Below are 21,359 nucleotides of genomic sequence, written 5' to 3'. Positions count from 1 at the left end.
GCTATGACTCTGCTCTGATTTTCTCACAGGGGAATAATGATGTTCACCATGACTATCTTCACAATTGATGGTTACTGTTCATCTGACAAGAGTCATTGTCTGCTTCCATTATGATTTCTGCTCAATTGTGCAAAAATACAGAATGACAACTACTGTTATTGTATCAGGACTACAGTCATATTTTTTAATGAACTAATACTACAAGTCATACAGGGCCATAAGATTATGGAATACAGTAAGTATATTCACTTCATAGTAAAAATGTATTGTCTTTAGTGCACCTCCTTGTAGTACACTGAACTACAGTATTACAGGACATTACATAAACAGCAGCAGTTGCAGTATAGTGCATAAATGAGAACAGAGTTAAACATTACTGTTTTTCAATTGTGTACTATAGTACTGTACGATATTCTACTGTTCCTATAAACAGCAGATTGCAGTAAATTACTTGTGAGTCCATGGACAAGGACATGGTCAATCACAGTGGCCCAGAATTTCATTGTATTAAGGTGTTCTTCTGTCCCTGCCTCTTCCTTCCTCTTCCTCCTTGCAATCTTTGTTGTCTTCTGTCATTGTTTTAGTCCATTACTGAACAGACATACAGCTCTTTTTATACATCCTGAAACTATAAAGCACCAGTAGAGCTTTAGGAGTGGGATTTGTGTAAAGTTCTGCTCAGATAGTGCAATCAATCTGTAACATGAGTGCAAACACATGAATAGTGTTTAGCATTCCGGGAAAAGAATTGAAGCTTATGGATATCTTTTTAATTGTTCTAGTTTTAGTGTGTATGCAATTGAGTATGCAAATAAAGCTTTAAACACTAAGGTCCTTTGCTGTGTTATATGAAAAGTATACCTGGCAGCACTGTGCAACAGAGACAGAGTAGCGGTTTGCCACTGGGAGACAGTGCTATATATCTCTAACCTTCATGCAAAACTCTGGTACCACAGTGGGACCTGGACTAATCTGTTTCTGCAACATGCCACATGAACCAGTGGAAGAGGGGAATATAAAGTGTTTTTTCTTAAGACAGCTTTATTTGGTGGCCATTATTTCACCTGGACAAGTCATTAATTGTATGTGTTATTGGTCAATAAAGACCAGTATCAACACTTTGAGTGATTTTCAATAAAGTATGGTATTGGCAATATTTGTAAGGCCTGTCTGTTATTGTTTGGCATGGTGCGCCATCAGTATGTGTTATCAACCAATGATGGACAAATCATCAAAACTCCAGTGTGCTTGCCCATCACATGTTATGCTTGTCTGGATGTCCAATGAACTATGCTAAAAAGTGACATGAAATTTAATTCAAAGGTATGATGAGGTTAATATGTGCTCAGGAAATTAGGAAAAATATATCTCTGGGGATAAAGCATGTGTTTGTGCACTAGAAAAAATAAGTAGAAAGTCTCTGGATAATATTCTGACTATGAGCTATGGTATTCACTCTTCTTACATAAGCTAGCATGGGCCTTTTTGGCTCAATAATGTGTTTAAACATGAGGTGACTGTGTGTTGTGGAATATTTCCAATTATTCTAGAACTATCTATAATTATAGCACTTCTTAGACACACTGATTGTGTGGTTTCCATTAAAAATAAACATAATGTTTAGTTACAGTACATTTGAACAACTAAAGAGCGCTATTTATTTTTTGCATGTACAGTATTGGAGGAGCATTGTTTTCTTCTGGTTATTTATCACTTTTCATTATCAATGTGTAGTGATATGTGTATCCGTCTTTCATGTCTCCTCTGTCTGTGTTTCAATTAATTAGGCTAGTTATTAAGGGGAAATAAGTTGTTTTAAGAGTTTATTTATTTATTTATTTTAACCAAACTATCCAACAATTCGTATTAAATATTTGAATACTTATTTAAATTCTTGGTGCTACAACTTGCTGAAGTTAATATAATTCATACTTGGCTATGCAGGTATTAATGTGAATGTAGTTAGTGTTCAGAAGGTATTCATCTATTGTTAGTTTATTATTTCAAGTATTTCAAATTATTTCTAGCTATGTGTTGTATTTGAATTTTGCAATGTGAGCAACACTATTAAACAATTATTAAAATTTACATGCCATTTTGCATGTAGATTATATTCCCTTTGAAGTACATACGCTCTCATGTTTGAGTAGGCCTACGTCTCAGGGCAACACAGAAGGCCAACTCTTCTCATGAAACGTCACTCACTAAAAACCCCTCCTTCATTCAAAGAGGCTGGGAAGATCAGAGCAGAGAGAGACAGACACAGAGCTAGGCGCTGTTTTTAGAGCCTGGAGTTGGCTGACCGAAGTACTCTTGTCACGCGAACAAGCCTTCTGTCAATCTCCTGGTGTCCCTGACAGACTGCTGGCACCCAGCCAAGCCCTTGCGTGCAAGACTGTAAAGCCACATTAGCAGTAAAAAAAAAGTTCATAACAACGACAGCTGTTAAATATCGATGACTACTGGCAAAGCATGAGTGCTCTTTGCAACAGGTTACGACTGCAGTATGATGCAAGCTAATTCTTTGACATTTGCTAAAGAATGTGTGTGGGTGTTTTTCTTTGTTTTACAATTCAAACTAAATACATTTTTAGCACAAGAGTTATGTTATATTAAATCTGTAACTGTAGTTCTTTCTCTTATTTACTGTTACAAAAGACACATTTCTCACAATGTAATCCCCCTCTCTGCTCTTTAAATAGAATAACATTGATCATCACTTTACAGTGGCACCTGTCAAGGGTGGGATATATTAGGCAGCAAGTGAACAGTCAGTTCTCAAAGTTGATGTGTTGGAAGCAGGAAAAATGGGCAAGCATAAGGATCTGAGTGACTTTGACAAGGGCAAATTGTGCTGGCTAGAAGACTGGGACAGAGCATCTCAAAAACAGCAGGACTTGTGGGGTGTTACCGGTATGCAGTGGTTAGTACATACCAAAAGTGGTCCAAGGAAGGACAACCAGGTGCTTGTGTGTCGCTTACCTGGGGAAGCGATGGTTTTGGCAGCACAAGGAGAACCTACACAATATTAGGCAGGTGGTTTTAATGTTTTGGCTGATTGGTGTATGTGGCATTATATTATTGTATATGCTCCTGATATTATTGTATATGCTCCACTAAACCCAAAATCATTCACTCTTCCACTTAAACCAAACTTTTCACTCAGATGACACACAAGCTGGCAAAACACACACACACACACACACACAGAACGTCTACTGCACACTATCAGGATAAATGAGTGCAGCAAATGAGGAGTTGCAGCTGTTGAACAAGGGTAGTTGCACACAGAAGCATAATATGACTCTATATATCTACGTATCGCTTGTGTTTTTGTAAAATTCTCTACTGGTGAACAACTTTGGTTTTCATGATGATGACTTTGTGTGAATTATACAATCTGGCACTCTCATCTCTTGTACACGCTCTAAATTCACAGGCTCAAAACTCCCCACAGAGCTTTTGGGAAGGTGTTACAGTGAAACTCTAGGCTTAGGGTCTGACTTCTGGCTGCGTCTATGCAGCTGTATCCTGAGACATTATGGAAAGCACAATAAAGCCTGACCTTGATGTGTAAATGAAATGGCCACCTGCATCTTCATAACAAAGCACTGGAAAACTGGCAAAGGCTCACATTCCCAGTGCTGATGGTGTGTGCCTACTCTGACAGACAAACAGTGCTTCCCCTTCAGTTCTCTCTTTTTTTTTTAGCCTCTCCACAATTTATAATATTGACATGTGTTAACTGAAATATTAAATGCATAGTCTAAAAGAAGCATAAGCAAGTGTAAAAGTCTACCTGTGAATCTGAAAGGTTTGTGAAAATTTCAGTTAAACTCAAATAAAGGGTCAGTCTGTACAACTATCTAACCCACAACGTGGCATCACTACCTCATTAATGCAGTTATATTTCTATATAAAGGAAAGCTGTAATTATCCACAAAAGAATTTCTAACATATCAGCAGTCAGTTAGATTCAGAATCACATGTGGCAGTGATTTGTGGTACACTTTTCATATGCCAATAACAATTATTGTTGCCAGGATAATGAATTTCCTATAGCGTTCAGACGACATTCATAGGTTCAGTTTAAATAGCAAAAAGTAAACAAAGGCAAACACTATGAATTAAAAATAGCAGCATTTTCCTGATGCCTCTTCTCTCTCACACTTCTTCAAAGAAATGCCAAACAACAGAGTCAGAAATGACCTTCATCCTTCACAAAAGCCTAGTCTTGATGTTATTCTCATGAGGAATTGCGAAGTAAAAACTTTTACTTTTTTCCAGTTTCCAAGTTGAGGAAGCAAGACAAACCAGAATACATTTTGTGGCAACAATAGCCAGATGAAACAATAGACAACATAATGCAAATATGAAGTTGCAAACTGTTTAATAAACAACTGTGAGCAAGTTCTACAAGCATTAAAAGACTTATCAACACAACACAATTTTTGATGAACACTTTCATCATTTTTCAAATCTGTTAGCTCAGCTTCACAAAAGATTGTCTGAATGAGACAGGTCAAATAAGCTAAATGAGCAGACTAATGCTGCATTCGACTAGACCAGGGGTTTCAAACTCAAATTCTCCCCTGGGGCACATCAGCATTGTTGTGAGACCCTGAAGGGCCGTAATTGAAATCTTTAATTTTTATTCTACATATTTAACATACTCAATTCAATTTTATTTGTGTAGCGCTTTTAACAATGGACATTGTCAAAAAGCAGCTTTACAGAAATACTTACATTCAAATTAAATTAGATCAAAATAAATTGTAAATATGTGAATTTATCCCTAATGAGCAAGCCAGAGGTGACGGTGGCGAGGAAAAACTCCCTGAGACGATATGAGGAAGAAACCTTGAGAGGAACCAGACTCAGAAGGGAACCCATCCTCATGTGGGTGATAATGGTGCAATTATAAATAAATATAAATAGTGCAATTATAAATAAATCCCTTCTATAACTGCGTACTACATGGACAAATAGTGCAATTGTGCAACCAGTAAATTCACAGTTTTCACGTGAAGTCTGGTTTGTTGAACCTATCCACTGTCCGCTGATGGAGACCTGAGTGAAAAATTGCTCGCAGCAACTGCAGGCCCAAAGCCAGCACAGCGATCGCAATCCCAAGCCATCACAGTACAACTCCCCATATGGCACCATCCCCAGCAATCACAATGTGCTTCAGATATTGTATTAACAGCAAAACATTGACTAACACCAAAAATCTATAGGCTCTGAAATTAGAATAGGATGTTTCTGTAGCAAAAAGAAGCGATAACAGAAACTATTCAAGTGTATACCCCATTAGGTAATAACATTTATTATACTGATTATAAAAAGTTTTTTAATGAATGCATTCCTGTGATTAATCACATTTTATTGGATACCAGCTGCTGTGATTGAAAAAACAGGATTAGCCTATTGCGATGATGCAATTTTCCTGGTTCTGTTTAAAAATTACTAGCTAGACAGCTGCATTATAAGCACAGCGATATGGAGGTGAGAGACAGTGTAGTAGCCTGCTGGAGTTTACTGCAAAAGAAAAGTATAAATTTTCCCCTATTATTTAGAACTGGAACTGTCATAAACTGAACTGTCATTGTTTGATGGTAGATTGTGCCTAAAATAATTAAATAACAAATCTGTGTCTTCACCACTCCTACTGCTGTCTGACATCCATCTGAAATGCATGAGCACATCACACTTACCAATTTAACTGTACAGGAAAACAATCATCATTTTATTTTGTATATTTTCTCACCCCACTGAAATTAATTTCTGGTTATGGAACAGCCAGCACAACACATAAACTGCTTCTGATTCATTTTAGATGCGACATTCTTTGAGAATATATCATGTCAGTTGTTAAATATTGCTAACCATGTTATGTTAGATGTTGCTAGCCATGTTATCAGAATGTAGAAGCATGTTTTTATTATTATTATTACTACTACTAATAATAATAATAATAGTAATAATAAAAACAAGAAGAAGAAGAAGAAGGAGAAGAATAATACTTTTTCTTGTTAGGTGTTTGTTATTATCCAGTGCCTGTTTGTCACACACTGGGCTGTGGTGTTTGAATATTGTATCCATTCCATTCACGTACACTTTGTCTTTTCCGACCCTCTGTGGTTTTGGGTTTAGCTAGCTGATCTGGTATGAAATGTTTGCTAAAGACCGTCATATGGGTGGAAATGGTGAAATGGTCATGATGTAGATTTGCTAACCATTGTCTCCTGAGATCATTCTGAGCTGGAAAGCTGTGGCGGCTTAAAGCTGTTAAATTTCAAAGACACAGCAGAGAGGGACACAGCAGTGCTAATGATATTTCTTCATTTGTCTTTGAAAATATTCGGTCGTAAATACCTTATACCAGACAATCACTTTGACATCATTACCAAGGACAAATTGTACTGACAAATGTAAACAGTGCTAATGGAAACTCGAGTACAGTACAACATCATTTATTGAGGACTTTTTGTCCAGGTATATGGACAGTCACTGGACATAAAGAATCTGCCTCCACAACATGGTGTGACTAAAACTGAATGAACATCAGTATTGCATTTGTACTGTATACAGTATCACAGGCTTAAATGCTGATGTCTATCATACTATTGACCTCCATAGCTGCTTGATTCCTCTGAAGGCATTTTACGAAGTGAAAAAATCCTTAAAGATGGTGGATTTCATTCTACTTCTGGGTTTTGAAAGATTGAGGAGTCAAGAAGGGACTGATTAGTGTCAAGGCAAAAATGGAACCGTGTGGTGAAAACCGTGTTTTCTCACAATCAGTTGCAGGTTGCAAGTTGGATCGTTTTTGTGCAACTTGACAGTTACAGAAAGCAATGGAAAAAAAAAATCATCAAAATTGTGTGCAGCACATACATTAATGGCAGGCTAACAAAGTGGAACAAATACCATTCACAAACAGCTATTCACAGAGATGTCATGTTAATTTTACCAGCTAAATACGTAGTTAAACTAACCGGTTACCAGCAAATACTAAATAATACAACAAAGAATTTTTGGGAGATGAGAATAATCATCTAAAATAAGAAGAAATTTTGTAAATGCATTTCTTTTAGTTGTAATTCATGTCATCGCATTCCACACTGCTGACCCACAAAACTGAATTATGCTAAACATAAATGCTAAATATGAGATATAATGCTATATTATTTATGTTAAATATGTTATTTCCCCAAATGTGTGATTTATGTTTGTTTATCTCTTGCAAATATACATTGTTGTCTACTAATATTGTCTATTGTCTGTTGCTGTCATTTCTCGGAAATGATTTGATGCCGAAATTTAACATCATTCTATTTTCTGGTCATAAATCTCCACAAAAATTACACGAAAATTACTACTACTATTACTAATTACTAATTTTAATAAGTAAAAATTACTACTTCTGTATTTACATGATTATTCTCACCTTTTAAACATTCTGTTCCACTTCTTTCTCTCTAAGCTGGGCTCTGATGGGAAGCATCCTGGTCTCTCTTCCTAGTTCTCATGCCTGCAACTAACCAGATGCCAGAACAGAAGTCCTTTATTTGTGAAACAGTACTTCAGGCCTGATGTCTGAGTACAAGCCAAAACTCACTAACGTACCAAGTTCAAACATGACCACACATATAGTGAATGTATATACGTACGGGGATTCTCTGTTTTTATATGACTGATGACCTCTCCCACTTGAATTCAATCTATAGGTGCACCATTGAGAGCATCTTACCAGTTGCTCAAGTCTCTCCTGAGTGGTCAAGACAGCACAGCCAATCACAGACAGAGCTCTCTCATGGCTGCCGGACATTTATCACACCAATCACCTATAATATCTTTCCACTTCACTAAACTATATGTGAGATGGTCTGCAAAAAAAATCTATCAGATATTGCTGTGACTGAATTCTGGAAAACAGCCAAAAAAGAAAGACCGGGTTTGGAAATCTTGACCTTAAGAAAACAAATATCTTTTACTAAAATGACAGGGAAATGTTTTTATTTAGGTTAGTTTTCTAACCTTGCCATAGCTGCGGTCTGCCTGTAGAGATCATATTAGGTAAGGAGCCTGTTTAACAAACACAAATGCAGTCAGTCTGCCTGAAGTTAAAGGAAACTTTGCTAGCTAAGTGTGATTTTCTCTGAGTTTACATGCCATAGTGAAAAGTACATAAGGCTAATCAATCATTCAAGCAATAATAATAATCATCATAATAATCATAATAATAATCATAAAAAGATGTGTACTGTGTTCCTTTCCAAATATACATGAAATGAATAAACAAGAGGAAGAATTGCATAACTGCATATAACACATTAAGATTTAATAATAATTATTATTATTATTATTATTACTATTATTAGTAGTAGTAATAGTAGTAGTAGTATTACCACTACTACTACTACCACTACAATCTTTTACTTTTCTTTAACCAGGGAAGAGCATTGAAAGTGAGGATTCCAGTGTTCAGTTCAACCTGCTTCTCTATGCATACAGTACATTACTGCACTACAGAAATAAATCTCTAATTTGCACTAACTGGAGTTTGTAACTATGTGGAATAAGTAGAATGTAACAGAATAGAAGAGCCCTAGGTGAATGTTCAGAAACATTTACCTTAAGTTACCTTTAATTACCACTGTCTTGTGAATGTTGACTGTCAGCTACAATCTCCTCCACTTCGTTTTATGATTGTCTTATTGTTTTATATGCAGTTCTGTCTCTTGTTTATTCTTTTTGTGTATATTTGGAAAGGAACACAAGTCCACAATGTCTTTTAAAGCTTTTTTTTCTTCTAAGCTTCAGTACGTACTCTATCTCTGTGTGTGTATTTGTGTGTGTGTGTGTGTGTGTGTGTGCACACAGAGGAAGTACCCTGTCATTTCTGCAGGGCTGGTCTCCTGCACATGATTCGTCAGATCGTTTTCATAACCACTTCTCTGAGGTCAGCTTCTAGTCAGCTGCAGTCACGCAATCCCCCCTCCTCCTCCTCCTCCTCCTCCACTAATACTACACACACACACACACACACACACACACACTCACTTTCTCTCTCTCTCTCTCTCTCTCTCTCTCTTTCTCTCCCTCTCTTTTAAAGAGACAAAGCACACTTTTTTCAAGTAAACCACTACAGGGCATTACTTCTCTGTTCCCATTGATGTATCTCTCACTCAAAAGGAGATTCGGGGCCACACAACAAACAATCCTTCTTCTTAGATTTATTATCTAGATATACATAGTATGTTCTAAATACCTTAAATTGCACAGCATGATGAATTGCAGGAAACACTGAAATTAGATTTCTAACTAGTTATTTATGGCTGTATTCAGGGTAAAAGTGCAAAGGGAAATACAAGGTGGAAGAAGTAATCTGAGAGAGTTGCGTGTGAGCACGGAGGCTAATGTCACATCTGGCTGAGTTAAGTCTCTTAATTTAATCCAAACTCTCAAACCACAGCCGATTCAAAAGCCTCACAACGCATGCACCACCATGGTGGCTACAGATGGTTGAAGTATTTTTGTACAAATTCTGTTGATTTCCCCTAGCAGCAGCAACACATCTTGGTTACAATAATATTGTCTGCAAAATCCCCTATTCAAATGATATTTATCTGAAAAGAGTAAAAATGTGGTGAAACTTTAAATGAATTTGTTGTTTAGTTTACTTAATGAATCTGTTTATTCTAGTTATTTAATTCTTTCATAAGAAATTATTAGTTTTATGGTATTGATAGAAAACAAATTTGTACAAGACTAAAAACAATGATTAATGTCAGCAGGTACTGAGTTATTTGTGGAGATTAATTACACCTATTTACTTTGCAACTCAATATAGTTACTTCCCCAAAAGTTGCCACCAAATGCCTCCAAATAAAGACTAGACTACACTGAAAATCCAAAGAGTCCAGGAGTGAGTATACAGCATTTCATATCCTATGATCATATAACAGTTTTGTTTGATCATTTTACCAGTTCACTAAGCATGTATGCACACAAACACACAACAGTGTCATTTCAAAAGTGTCACAGAAACAGGTGTACCTAAAATTATCCCATTAGCCAATCACGTGGCAGCAGCACAGTGCAGAAGATCATGCAGATACAGATCAAGCTTCAGTTAATGTTCACAGAATACATCAGAATGGGGGAAAATGTGACCTCAGTGACTTTGATCGTGGCGTGGTTGTTAGTGCCAGACAGACAGGGTTGAGTATTTCAGAAACTGCTGATCTCATTGAAATTTTATGCACAACAGTTTCTAGAGTTTACACATAATTGTGCAAAAAGCAAAAGACATCCAGTGCGTGGCAGTTCTGCAGGCGGAAATGCCTTGGTGGTGAGAGGAGAATGGGCAGACTGGTTCATGCTGACAGGAAAGTAACTCTTTAACCACTCTTTACATTTGTGGTGAGCAGAACAATGCATCAGACCTTGTCGTCCTACCCAGTATTAGTATGGTGTTCCTAATAAAGTGGCCAGTGAGTGTCTGTTGTCACAGACATATAGCTTGGTGTTATCCAACATAATTCAATAAATATAGTAATCTATCTTGAACAATAATATGCAGCCAATCTATTGTGCTTATATATTGCTACAGAGTGCACATACACATTTTGCTTATCATTTACTGTAGCTATGTAAGACTCCAGGCTCACTATTAATTTCCACTTGCATTTTTCTGTGCATTTTCATTTTTCAATGGCACGATTGCAAAACAACGAAACAGAATAATGCTTTTGTGTGGATTTGTTTCTGCTTTGTCGCTCTTTGTTGGTGATTTGAGTTTCAGACAATGTGGGCTAGTCTGCTACTGACAAATTAAAGCAGCCAATGCTAAGTGACTTGGTACACAGGACAACTGCTGTGTAAAAACACAGCATCAGTGGGAAAAAAAAACTGCAGTAGCAAAGGTGAAGAATGGTGGTTGCAAATTCATGTTCACTGACTAGCAAAAACATATACTAACCACATAGTTACTAATAGCTGTAAAGCATCCCTGTGTTACATTCACAAACAGCCAAGACATGAATTCAGTCTGTCTATTGCCTCTGTTAAACATGGTGGTAGATCCATAATGGTGTGGTAGTCAATAGGTTCAATGATTGCACTACAAGGTTAAATAACAGAAAGGAATATGAATCATATTTACAAAACATAGGTTTGTCCTATGGTACCTTATGGTGTTCTCAAGATTCCCAGATGATAAGGTATACATATGTACTATTGAATTTGAAGAGCTGTTTTAATAAGTCAAAGTATTTACTTGTTCTTCAAAGTGACCAGATGCAAGCATCATTGACCAATTATGAAAAGTTCTGGTGTGCAGAATGCAAAGTTATTATTATTATTATTATGTAATAATTATATACTTGATATTAATATCAAAATAAATTGTGTGTAATCTCTCTGTGTTGACTACAAAATAAAGAATCCTTTAAATATATTCATTGGTTTACACAAGCAGTAACATTTCTGTGTGGTAGAATACAATGTTTAAAATGTTTATGTTAACTACATAGCATGTTTCCTGTATTCACATCAGTCTATCTTCCTCCTCACACCAATGTGGAGAGAAGTATTTCCCATATTTACAGATATTATGAGCTGAGCCAGGGAACTGAGTGTAACATGAGATGGATCTGCTTGCTAGTAATTTCCTCAGCAAACTTATTAAAGCTCACTAACAGTTCCACCTGGTGAAAGTAAATGCATGGTTCACAAGTAAGGAATGAAAAAGTATTTCACATAATGGGCCTTTCATTTCTTGAATGTTATAATACTACTTCAAATCAGAAATCAAATACAGAAATAAAACAATGCACATATTATATTGCTGTGGTTCACCAGTGCGGCTCCACTGTCTTATTTGACAAGAAAAAAAGACCATACTGATGTCTGGGACCCAAAGTCAAAACATTGCGTGCAAAGGACTGGCTAACGTGGAGATCTGGTGACCAGCTAGAAGGGAAGATGCATCTTCATGAATGTGTCCTTTGAGTGGCGCCAACCATGGACTGGCAGCATTTATATTCTAATGGAGGGTAATGAAACTTCAAACAGGCCCCTTCACTGTGAGTTGTGTTATTATGGTCTAACATAATAGGCTAGCTTAGTCATATCCATGGTCTCTGCTATTTGTGTCCCTAAATTAGTGTTACAGTGAATGAGTGCAAAGGTTACTATGGAGGCAGAACAGACAGAAGAGAGAAGAGACAGAATGTAAAAAGAACTCCAAACTCAAATCTCATGCTTACTCTCCCCATCTGGGAAGCATCCAATCTTTATTGGGAAAAACATATATTGTGTGAAACTGCATCTGTAGTACCTATTTTAAATGGGGCATTAGGTGAAACATACACTGCATTCAGAAAGAATTCAAACCCTTTCACTTCTCCTCATTTTGTTTTGTTACACCCTTACTCTGAAATGGAATAAACACATTACGTCTCAAAAAATACACCATAACAAAAGTGTAGGTTTTCATCAAGTTTTGCAAGTGTTTCATGTTTCTCTCCATTCTGCCTCCCAGACCCTGCTGTGGACAAACATCCCCACAGTGTCATGCTGCCACCACTATGCTTTACTGTAGGGATGCAACTGGCCAGGTGATGAGAAGTGTCTTGTTTCCTACAGATGTACATTTTACACTAAACATTCAAGCCAATCAGACCATGGAATTTTGTTTTTGGGACCTTCAAAGCTACAGAAAGTACTCAGCTCTGTGCCTCAACAGAATCTTGCCTCTGAGATCGACAGACAATGATCTTTATTGCTCTGACTGTTAATCAAGTTTTTGAAAAATCTCAAGGGTGATCAGTGGAGCTCAATTTTAAGCATCATAGGAAATACTTATTTAAATGTGATATTACAAAACCTCTCAAACATCTGTTTATGTATTTAATCCATTTTAGAGTATGACTGTAATGTAATAAAATGAGGGAAAAAATCAAGGGGACTGTATACATTCTGAATGCACTATACCCTCAGACTCTTAACAAAGACAGTTTCTTATCTGCATGCAAACATTCTAATGGTAAGCCAGACACTGACAGCTGCAGAATAGGCACAATAATCCTCCAACATGAAATCATCATTTAAACATGACACTCAAGGCCATAACACAAAGATGGGCATCAGATTCCACTAAGTCTGTATATAGTAAGGCATTGATTCTATGCATCAGGCAGAAAAGTCACCGTTCATTCCATTCGCCATTTATGATTTAGGAGGTTAACAGATGGGTGAAGAAATTACTGAGTTCATTCATTCATTCATTCATGAAAGAGGAGTGTACTGGCTACAGTCCTCTTTAATTTAAAGAGTCACACAAAAATTATTTATATTTACATACTGTAGCGTTAAGAATTTATTTCCAGTTTACACCGTATTTGACACTGATAGTCCCATTGACACTGACATATTGACACCCATTGATTGATATATTGTAATACTTTTTCAACTAAAAGTTCTGATGTTAAAAGTTAGAAATTAGTAATTAGTATACACCAATCAGCCATAACATTAAAACCACTGAAAGGTGAAGTGAATAACATTGATTATCTCAATTACTTAATATCTTATTAATTAATATCTTATTACAATGGCACCTGTCAAGGGGTGGGATATATTAGGCAGCAAGTGAACAGTAAGGTCTCAAAGTTGATATGTAGGAAGCAGGAAAAATGGGCAAGCATAAGCAACTTTGAAGCAACTTTGACAAGGGCCAGATTGTGAAGGTCTTGTGGGGTGTTCCCGGTATGTGGTGGTTAGGCAGGGTGCATTTGCATCGCTTCCCTGGAGAAAAGATGGCACCAGGATGCCCTAGGGGAAGAAGGCAAGCGGGCAGAGGCAGTGTAATGATGTAATGTTCTGCCGGGAAACCTTGGGTCCTGACATTCATGTGGATGTTACTTTGGCACGTACCACCTACCTGAACATTGCTGCAGACCAAGTACACCACTTCATGGCAACCATATTCCCTAATGGCAGTGGCCTCTTTCAGCAGGATAATGTGCCCTGCCACACTGCAAAAATTGTTCAGGAATGGTTTGAGGAACATGACAAAGAGTTCAAAGTGTTGACTTTGTCTCCAAATTCCCCAGATCTCAATCTGATCGAGCTTCTGTGTTTTTAAAGCTTCTGAAAGAATTAGTCATTGAATTTTATTAGTCATTTGTCATTTTTTTTTTCTTTTTAATAAATTCCCAGATAAGTTATCACAAATCTGGTTTTTGCTTTGTTATTATGTGTCAGGTCGTCTCCATCCGTGAACTCAGTTTCCCAGAACACACCACGGCCTACATACATGGCCGCCTTGGACCACGCTTCCCAGAATCCATCACAGCTAACCTGTTCCCAATCACACACACACACACACTATAAAAAGGATTCTCACTCAAGAACACATTGCAAAGTAAAGTATTCTCCATTGTTACATTACGGGGTATGGAGCGTAGATTGATGTGAAAAAAAATTGTAAGCATTTTAGCATAAGGCTGCAACATAACAACATGAAAAAAATGAAGGGGTCTGAATAGTTTCTGAATGCATTGTAATGTTTAGCTTTGTATATCACCAGTTGCATGTCTACTTTTACATTTAGTACATACAACAACAACACTCCATTTACTGGGAACAGGAAAATCACTCATACATGATTTACATGATTTATAAAAATTTAAATGGTCCAGCTCATAGTTGGTTATAATACTCTTTGCCTTCTACAGCCCCTGTATAGAGGTCTCCTTATGTGAAGGAAAACTCATATGAACCAGCTAGTTAAATATTTAGCTAGCCAGGCTGCAAATATAAATATGTAAAGTAATACTACAGAAACATTAAATATGGTGCCCTCCGGTGGACCGGCATCCCATCCAGGGTTAATTCCCACCTCACGCCCAGTGTTCCCAGAATAGCCTTCAGGATAAATCAGTTACTGAAGATGATAATGACTGAAAATTAAATATTAACACTCAATTAGCTCAATGTATCACTGAATATTTGTTACTGGTTATTATATCTGTTTTTCCATTTGAAGAAAATCCATAGATCTTCTTGTATATTTTGTCTAATAGTTGAAACTATGGCTTAGTGCTCTAGTAAACACTCTTATCACATTTCCAATAAAAAGTGTCCATTGATATATTACCACCATATACACTAATTGGCCACTTTAATAGGAACATCTGTACCCCTGGTCATTCAAGAAATTTTCCAATCAGCCAATCATGTGGCAGAAGCGCAATACATAATATCACACAGATGCAGACCATGAGCTTCAGTTAATGCTAAACATCAGAATGAGGAAAAATATGATTTCAGTGACTCTGACTGTGGCAAGGTTGTTAGTGCCAGACGGTCTGGTTTGGATATTTCAGAAACTGCTGATCTCCTGGGATTTTCACACACAACAGTGTCTAGTGTTTAGACCTTGTTGAGGGAGGTCAGAGGAGAATGACCAGACTGACAGGAAGACAGAAAAGCCTCACAGAATGTACAATATGCTGAACCTTGAGGTGGATGGATTACAACAGTAGGTCTCCACTTCTATCAGCCAAGAACAGGAATCCTGAGGCTACAGTGGACACAGGCTCACTGAAACTGGACAGTTGAACCATGGAAAAACATTACCTGGTCTTTTTCCAGTCTTCAATTGTCCAATTTCAGTGAGCCTGTTTCTTTATCTCAACTGCACATCAGTATATGCAAATATTCTCCTTTACATGGCCCTACCAATAAAAGTAATAACTGTCATAATTAATTCATTACAGAAGGGCATTGTTGATTGTATACTTTAAAGAATAGGATTCACTAACTGAAAAGTGAAATTCTTTACATTTTCCCTCAAATCCAAAGGTCCTCTGTATCACATACATACATAGTGTTTTGATAAATATTGGAATACACAGACAAGTGTGTTTAGAAATTATTACGAATATTACTATGCATACATACCAGGACAGTTTTATTATAGAATATATGATTAACCTATAATACTATCTTTTTTTTGTTATACTGAATCCTATTGGAAAGGTTATTTTAATGTTCATAATACACTGCTGGAACCCAGTATGGCTCCTCAGTATTCTAGCTGTTCTTCTTTCATCACTACAGATACCTTTACACATAAGAAGTGTAGAGTAACAGGTTAAAAATAAAATTTCACTGAGGTCCCATCTGAATATTATGAAAACTAGATAAATACCAAAGAAACACCACTCTGAAATGTGTATTTCCAGCAGTCCCCCAACACTCCATCATTATTAATTAATTATAATGTGACTACTGTAAATTAAATGTTCATATCATATTTTATACTTTGACAAAAATGTTGACTGAGTTGACTTTCACAGGATATAGTTCAAACTAGTACTAGTAAACACAACCCTCGCCTGGGGTTATAGGGTGTGACATGCAGTATATACAAGTGCTGTGACATATGATCATGATAAAATATTACCCAGAAATCCTGGTATGCTTTTAATTCAATAGGAACTATAGTTCTTAGTGCCACAAATTTTAAACAGGTACAGTTTAAAAAAAATCTTTGCAATCATTTACTCTTTTAAGAGTTTATATCAAATATTCTAGTTACAGTACATAACTAATAATGTATGCATAATATTCATGGGGATGTAGTATGCAGCATTCATCCTGGCAAATGTTCAGCTGTTAAAAAATTTACAAGCTTTTTATTATAGTCCTGATTGTGCTTAATGGTACTGTTTACGCAACAAAGGTATGTGTGCAAACTATGTTATATATTATTTGGGGTTCGCCCAGAATGTACCAAGCAGTACTTGTACAGAATTAAATATTCTGAGTGGGCCCAATTTATGGAATATACCATGGCTAATTGTTATGTTAATCAATTATGTTCCATTAATGTTGTACAATGCACATTTTCCTCTATGGTTGCTAAATGTCAAGAATATCAAAAAAACACATTAGGTAGTAAATCGTTTTATACATGGCTCTTTGAAATCAACTTCCTGTCAATGTTTGGGACACCCACTTCCTGCTCCCTCTCACTATTTCAAAAATCTTTATCCAAAACTTTTTATACTGTAGGAGGGATTTGACCTCACATTTCAGTCACAACTTTACAAGGACCAGCTTCTCAGCACCACTTATTAACTGATAGAGGTGAAAATGATGACACTAAAAGGTACTAAAAGTCATGGCTGACATAAAACAAGACATAAAATAAGCAATAAATAAATAAATCACTGTAATAATGTAAAATTAGATAATAATCAGCATATAATAACGCGGCTGAGCAGAAAAACAGAGTTACAGTTAATGAACATATTCAGTAGCCTTTTTCAATCACTCAGATATTAGGCTTTACCTAACCTACATATGGTTTGCTTTTATCACTATGCAGAAATAAATATGACACATCACCAGCTGTGAACTTGATTTTGGCCTTTTTCCTTCTGCCAACAAATGTCCGAGACCTTTATATTCATACACTGAAAACACAAATTCAGTGATAGAGATGGTAGAATCACTAAAAACTTGGGACTGCTCTGAAACATCTTCTAAGTACCTGTAAGTCATATATCTAACAAAATGTGAAAAGGCAGGCTCAAGCTGTACAACGGAGTTATGGTATATGATAAAACATATCAGAATTTTAATAGAGAATCTCAGAAAAAAAAAAAACCCGTACCTGATTAATAACAAACAAGAAAAGACCACAGTGGAAGTTGGACAAAGGTATGTTAGTCAGTTTGTAATTTATATGTTCTTTATAAAACAAAAGATTTCACAGAATGGCTAGGTTGTGTTACTATGTAATGCTTTAAAAAGGCACTGTGCACTTACAGCTAAGCCTGAACTGCACACCCTTGTAACTTTAGAAGCTTTTTGCAGTTTATAAGGAAAGATTACAAGTAGAAATTGCTGTGTTGTGAATGTCAGCACTGTAGAGTACTTGGAAAGAATAGTACTGTAGAAAACTCTTAGAATTACTGTAGAACTACTACTTAGAGAACACTGTAAGGAATATCCCATTCAGTACAGTTTTACTGAAGTCATTCAAACAATATATAAATAATAAATTCAGTTTAATTGATGATAGAACATAAAATGCATACTGCAGCATTAAGCTTCTGTGGAAGAAAACTGAAACTTCTGATGAATGATAAAATAAATTTGTCATGAAACTAATGACAAATTATTTTCCTTATAAGATTACAGTGGTAGTTAAATCCAGCAAAAAGTTGATCTCATAGAAACACTAGTGCAAAGCAAGCTTGAAAGTCAACTGCTGTTAGATTGGAACAACAAAATCAAATATTTATCTAAGTGTAAAACTTAGAGTGCATATTTACCCCATATTAACAGCTGATTTTATAACGCTGCAATGTAAACTGATGCCGCAGTGTAAACCTCTCAAACTTCTAGCTGTTCATGAGAGAAATCTCATAATCAATCCTCTTGTATGCATACACTGGAAAAACTTTACAGAAGATGTGTTTACTTCAAACCTTTAATGAAAATGTGGGTTTCCCAAAGAACATTAAACAAAAGCCACTGTCATGTGAGTCACAGCAATTTCCTTTTTTAGCCCTTTGTTTAAATCCACCTAAACAAGATTTTTCAGTCTTTGCATTACAGTTATATTTAAAAGTAGGTATCTTACCATGGAAGAAGCTCTTGATACGAAGGTAACTGACACTGAGACGCAAAACAGAAAGCTTGTCCAGTTTGGAGATGATCTCATGTGGGAAAGGTAGCAGACTGGCCAGCCGATCTAGCTCTGCATTCAGCCGGTCTCGGTGCCGTTTTGATGGGTTGGACTTCTCGCTCGCAGGTGCAGGCTTTCTGCTAGACAGAACGAAATACAATACAGTCACCAAATGTAAGCCACGTAACCATTCATCGGGACTTTGACACTGATTTTAGAATAAATTATAAATGTCTTATACACACATATTCAAAATTTATTCCATGATTTCCAGGAAATCGTGTAGTGGCCCTATACAACAGGTGTTTCACAGGTTCTCAAAACCCATGTGCAACAGATGAGCTAATGACACTTTCAGAAATGTCAAAAAATAATAAATGTATCACTGTATGGAAATTAAACAGGCAGAAAGGACCAGAAACAGAGAATGAGAAACAGATTAGTTTCTCATCCTCATTACCACCCCAGACTTTAGCACAAGCCAAAACAGTGACACATGTATAGGTTAAACCAGATTCATGCACAAGCTTTGAGTAAAAAAATTAATCTCAAATATTCCCTCATAAATAGCAAATATAGTACAGTGAAATACTTAACTGCTTTGGTATGGGCTTCCTCCGTTTCCGACCAGCATACATGCAGTCTCCTGGTGGGATCATCTCGCGCTCGGGCCAGGGAAAAGGTGTGCTAGAAGAGTGACATCCACAGGTTTTCATCTCTCCAAAGTCAATCTGAACAAGTTTTAAGAAGCTCACTATTCACTAGCGTTTAAACCGGTGTGAACTTCAGTATGTGCACCATCAATATGATTCGTCAGTCGGGTTGTTCAGGAGGCAAATTTAATTGCCTAATGGTCTAAGTGTGTGTAACATTCATATTTAATGTTCCAAATGGTATGTCACCATCCAGTCACGATACACATGCTCACACACACACACACACACACACACACACACACATGGACTAAATGTTCTAGCAAGTTATAATCTTGTAATATATAGCCTATGACTTACAGTATATCTGCATAAAAGGATAAAATACTTACCAAGACTTACTCAGCCAGCTCCCAGATATGAGAAGAATCATTCAAAGAATTATTCTAGCAACTTGATATTGCATGGACCTGAATTACAGTGAAATTATTCTATGAGAATAACTTTCATCAGTTTGCAAAGCTCCAGGCAGATGACTGTTTTATACCCGACTTTACTTCCTCGCGTTTCAGGTGGCGGATTCCTCTGAATGACAAGCTGCTCTCTTCGCACGCAATGCTGAGCCTCAACACACACACACACACACACACACACACACCCCACACACAGGCGCGCGCGCGCACGCTCTGTTACTCTCACTCCGACTTTGTCTCATGCTGCACTGTAGTTCAAGACCCAGTTTGCAATGTAAAGGGAAAGAAATGACTGTTTTCATCAATGCTGACAACTGATCATTTAAAATATCTTTAACACTGATATGCACTTACAACTAACAACTCTACACTAATAGTCATAAAGCATCTGAAGCCCAAGCACTCAGTACTTCATGTTATAGAGTCATCCAGTACACTAGTGGAACTGTGTATTACATGTTCTTGGACTTGAATATGGGCTAAGGCTTGGGTCTAATACAGACACTTTAAAATCCTAAAATTTATAATGAGGGTTGGTTGGTGTTCTAGGAAATATAAAAGTAAAAAACAATATTGCTGATACATTTTCTTGCCCATGTACACTATTTGTGTAATGCATAGGCCTGCGTTTCCATCAGTGTAATCTGATTGCAGTGAACTTCCAGAAACAGTAAGGGGAAGAGGAAGCCACAATCATTCAATTAAAACCACACTAAAGTGTTATAATAAACCACATATCAGTTATTTACATGAAGGTTGGGCCTCTCTTAGAATTTTACCTGATAACATTTACTGCTTCTTCAGCAGAGGAGGGAGGAAGGTTTATTAGCACCAGTAAACCCTGACAGTTGGAGTACCAGATTTTGCATGCAACCTGGCTAATTTTTTAGTGTATGGTCCACGACACTGGTGTATTGACAAACGACTTCCAGCTGTTAGATTCAACGACTGGATAATTTCATGGGTACTGAACAAATAACTCACTTTCAGTAAGCACTTCATCCTGGTCAGGGTCACAGTGAATCCAGAGCCTAACACTGGGTGTGAGGCAGCAATACACCCTGGATGGGAAGCCAGTCCATCTCAGAGCATCATGCACACACACATTCACACTATGAGCAATTTATCTTAGCTAATCCACCCACTGCTGTGTTTTTGTGAGGTGGGATGAACCTGAGAACCTAGAGGAAACCGTGAAGACATGGGGAGAATGCAAACAGAAACAGAAACATAGACAGTAACCCAAGCTCAGGATTGTACTGGGTACCCTAGAGCTGTGAGGTGGCTATGTCACTGTGCTATGATTTATTTAAATCTTTTTATATGCAGACATACACATCATGTAACCATAGACACACATAGCATAATATGTTTGCACATAACAAACAAGAAAAAAAATTGATGGAATATTGCAATATGAACTCACTATTATTTGGAAAAGTGGTCAAGGTGTCCTCATCAAAGCAAATCCGAGTCACGTCCCAAGTCTCTAGTTGAGAACTTAAGTTAATGCCTCAA

At 36.8% G+C, this 21,359-nt stretch overlaps 1 protein-coding gene across 2 annotated transcripts in view; it reads right to left on the bottom strand.

The window, feature by feature from the left end:
* The window catches only part of LOC113532619 (uncharacterized), a 33,807-nt gene extending 13,827 nt beyond the window's left edge, over window positions 1–19,980 (bottom strand). The window contains exons 1-3 of one of the 2 annotated variants that reach the window (XM_026924062.3): window positions 19,761–19,980; window positions 19,313–19,402; window positions 18,671–18,855 (exon numbers count right to left, since the gene is read on the bottom strand). In XM_026924062.3, the coding sequence (XP_026779863.2) occupies window positions 18,671–18,855; window positions 19,313–19,402; window positions 19,761–19,801 (316 nt within the window). In that variant the 5' untranslated portion in view covers window positions 19,802–19,980. The remainder of the gene's footprint in view (window positions 1–18,670; window positions 18,856–19,312; window positions 19,403–19,760) is intronic. The other variant, XM_026924063.3, reaches the window with a different exon arrangement.
* Window positions 19,981–21,359: the final 1,379 nt, after the last annotated feature.

Source organism: Pangasianodon hypophthalmus, chromosome 22 (genome assembly GCF_027358585.1).
Source record: "Pangasianodon hypophthalmus isolate fPanHyp1 chromosome 22, fPanHyp1.pri, whole genome shotgun sequence".
NCBI classification, from domain to species: domain Eukaryota; kingdom Metazoa; phylum Chordata; class Actinopteri; order Siluriformes; family Pangasiidae; genus Pangasianodon; species Pangasianodon hypophthalmus.
The sequence above is the reverse complement of the archived record's forward strand: the minus strand, read 5'-3'. Positions and strand labels throughout refer to the sequence as shown.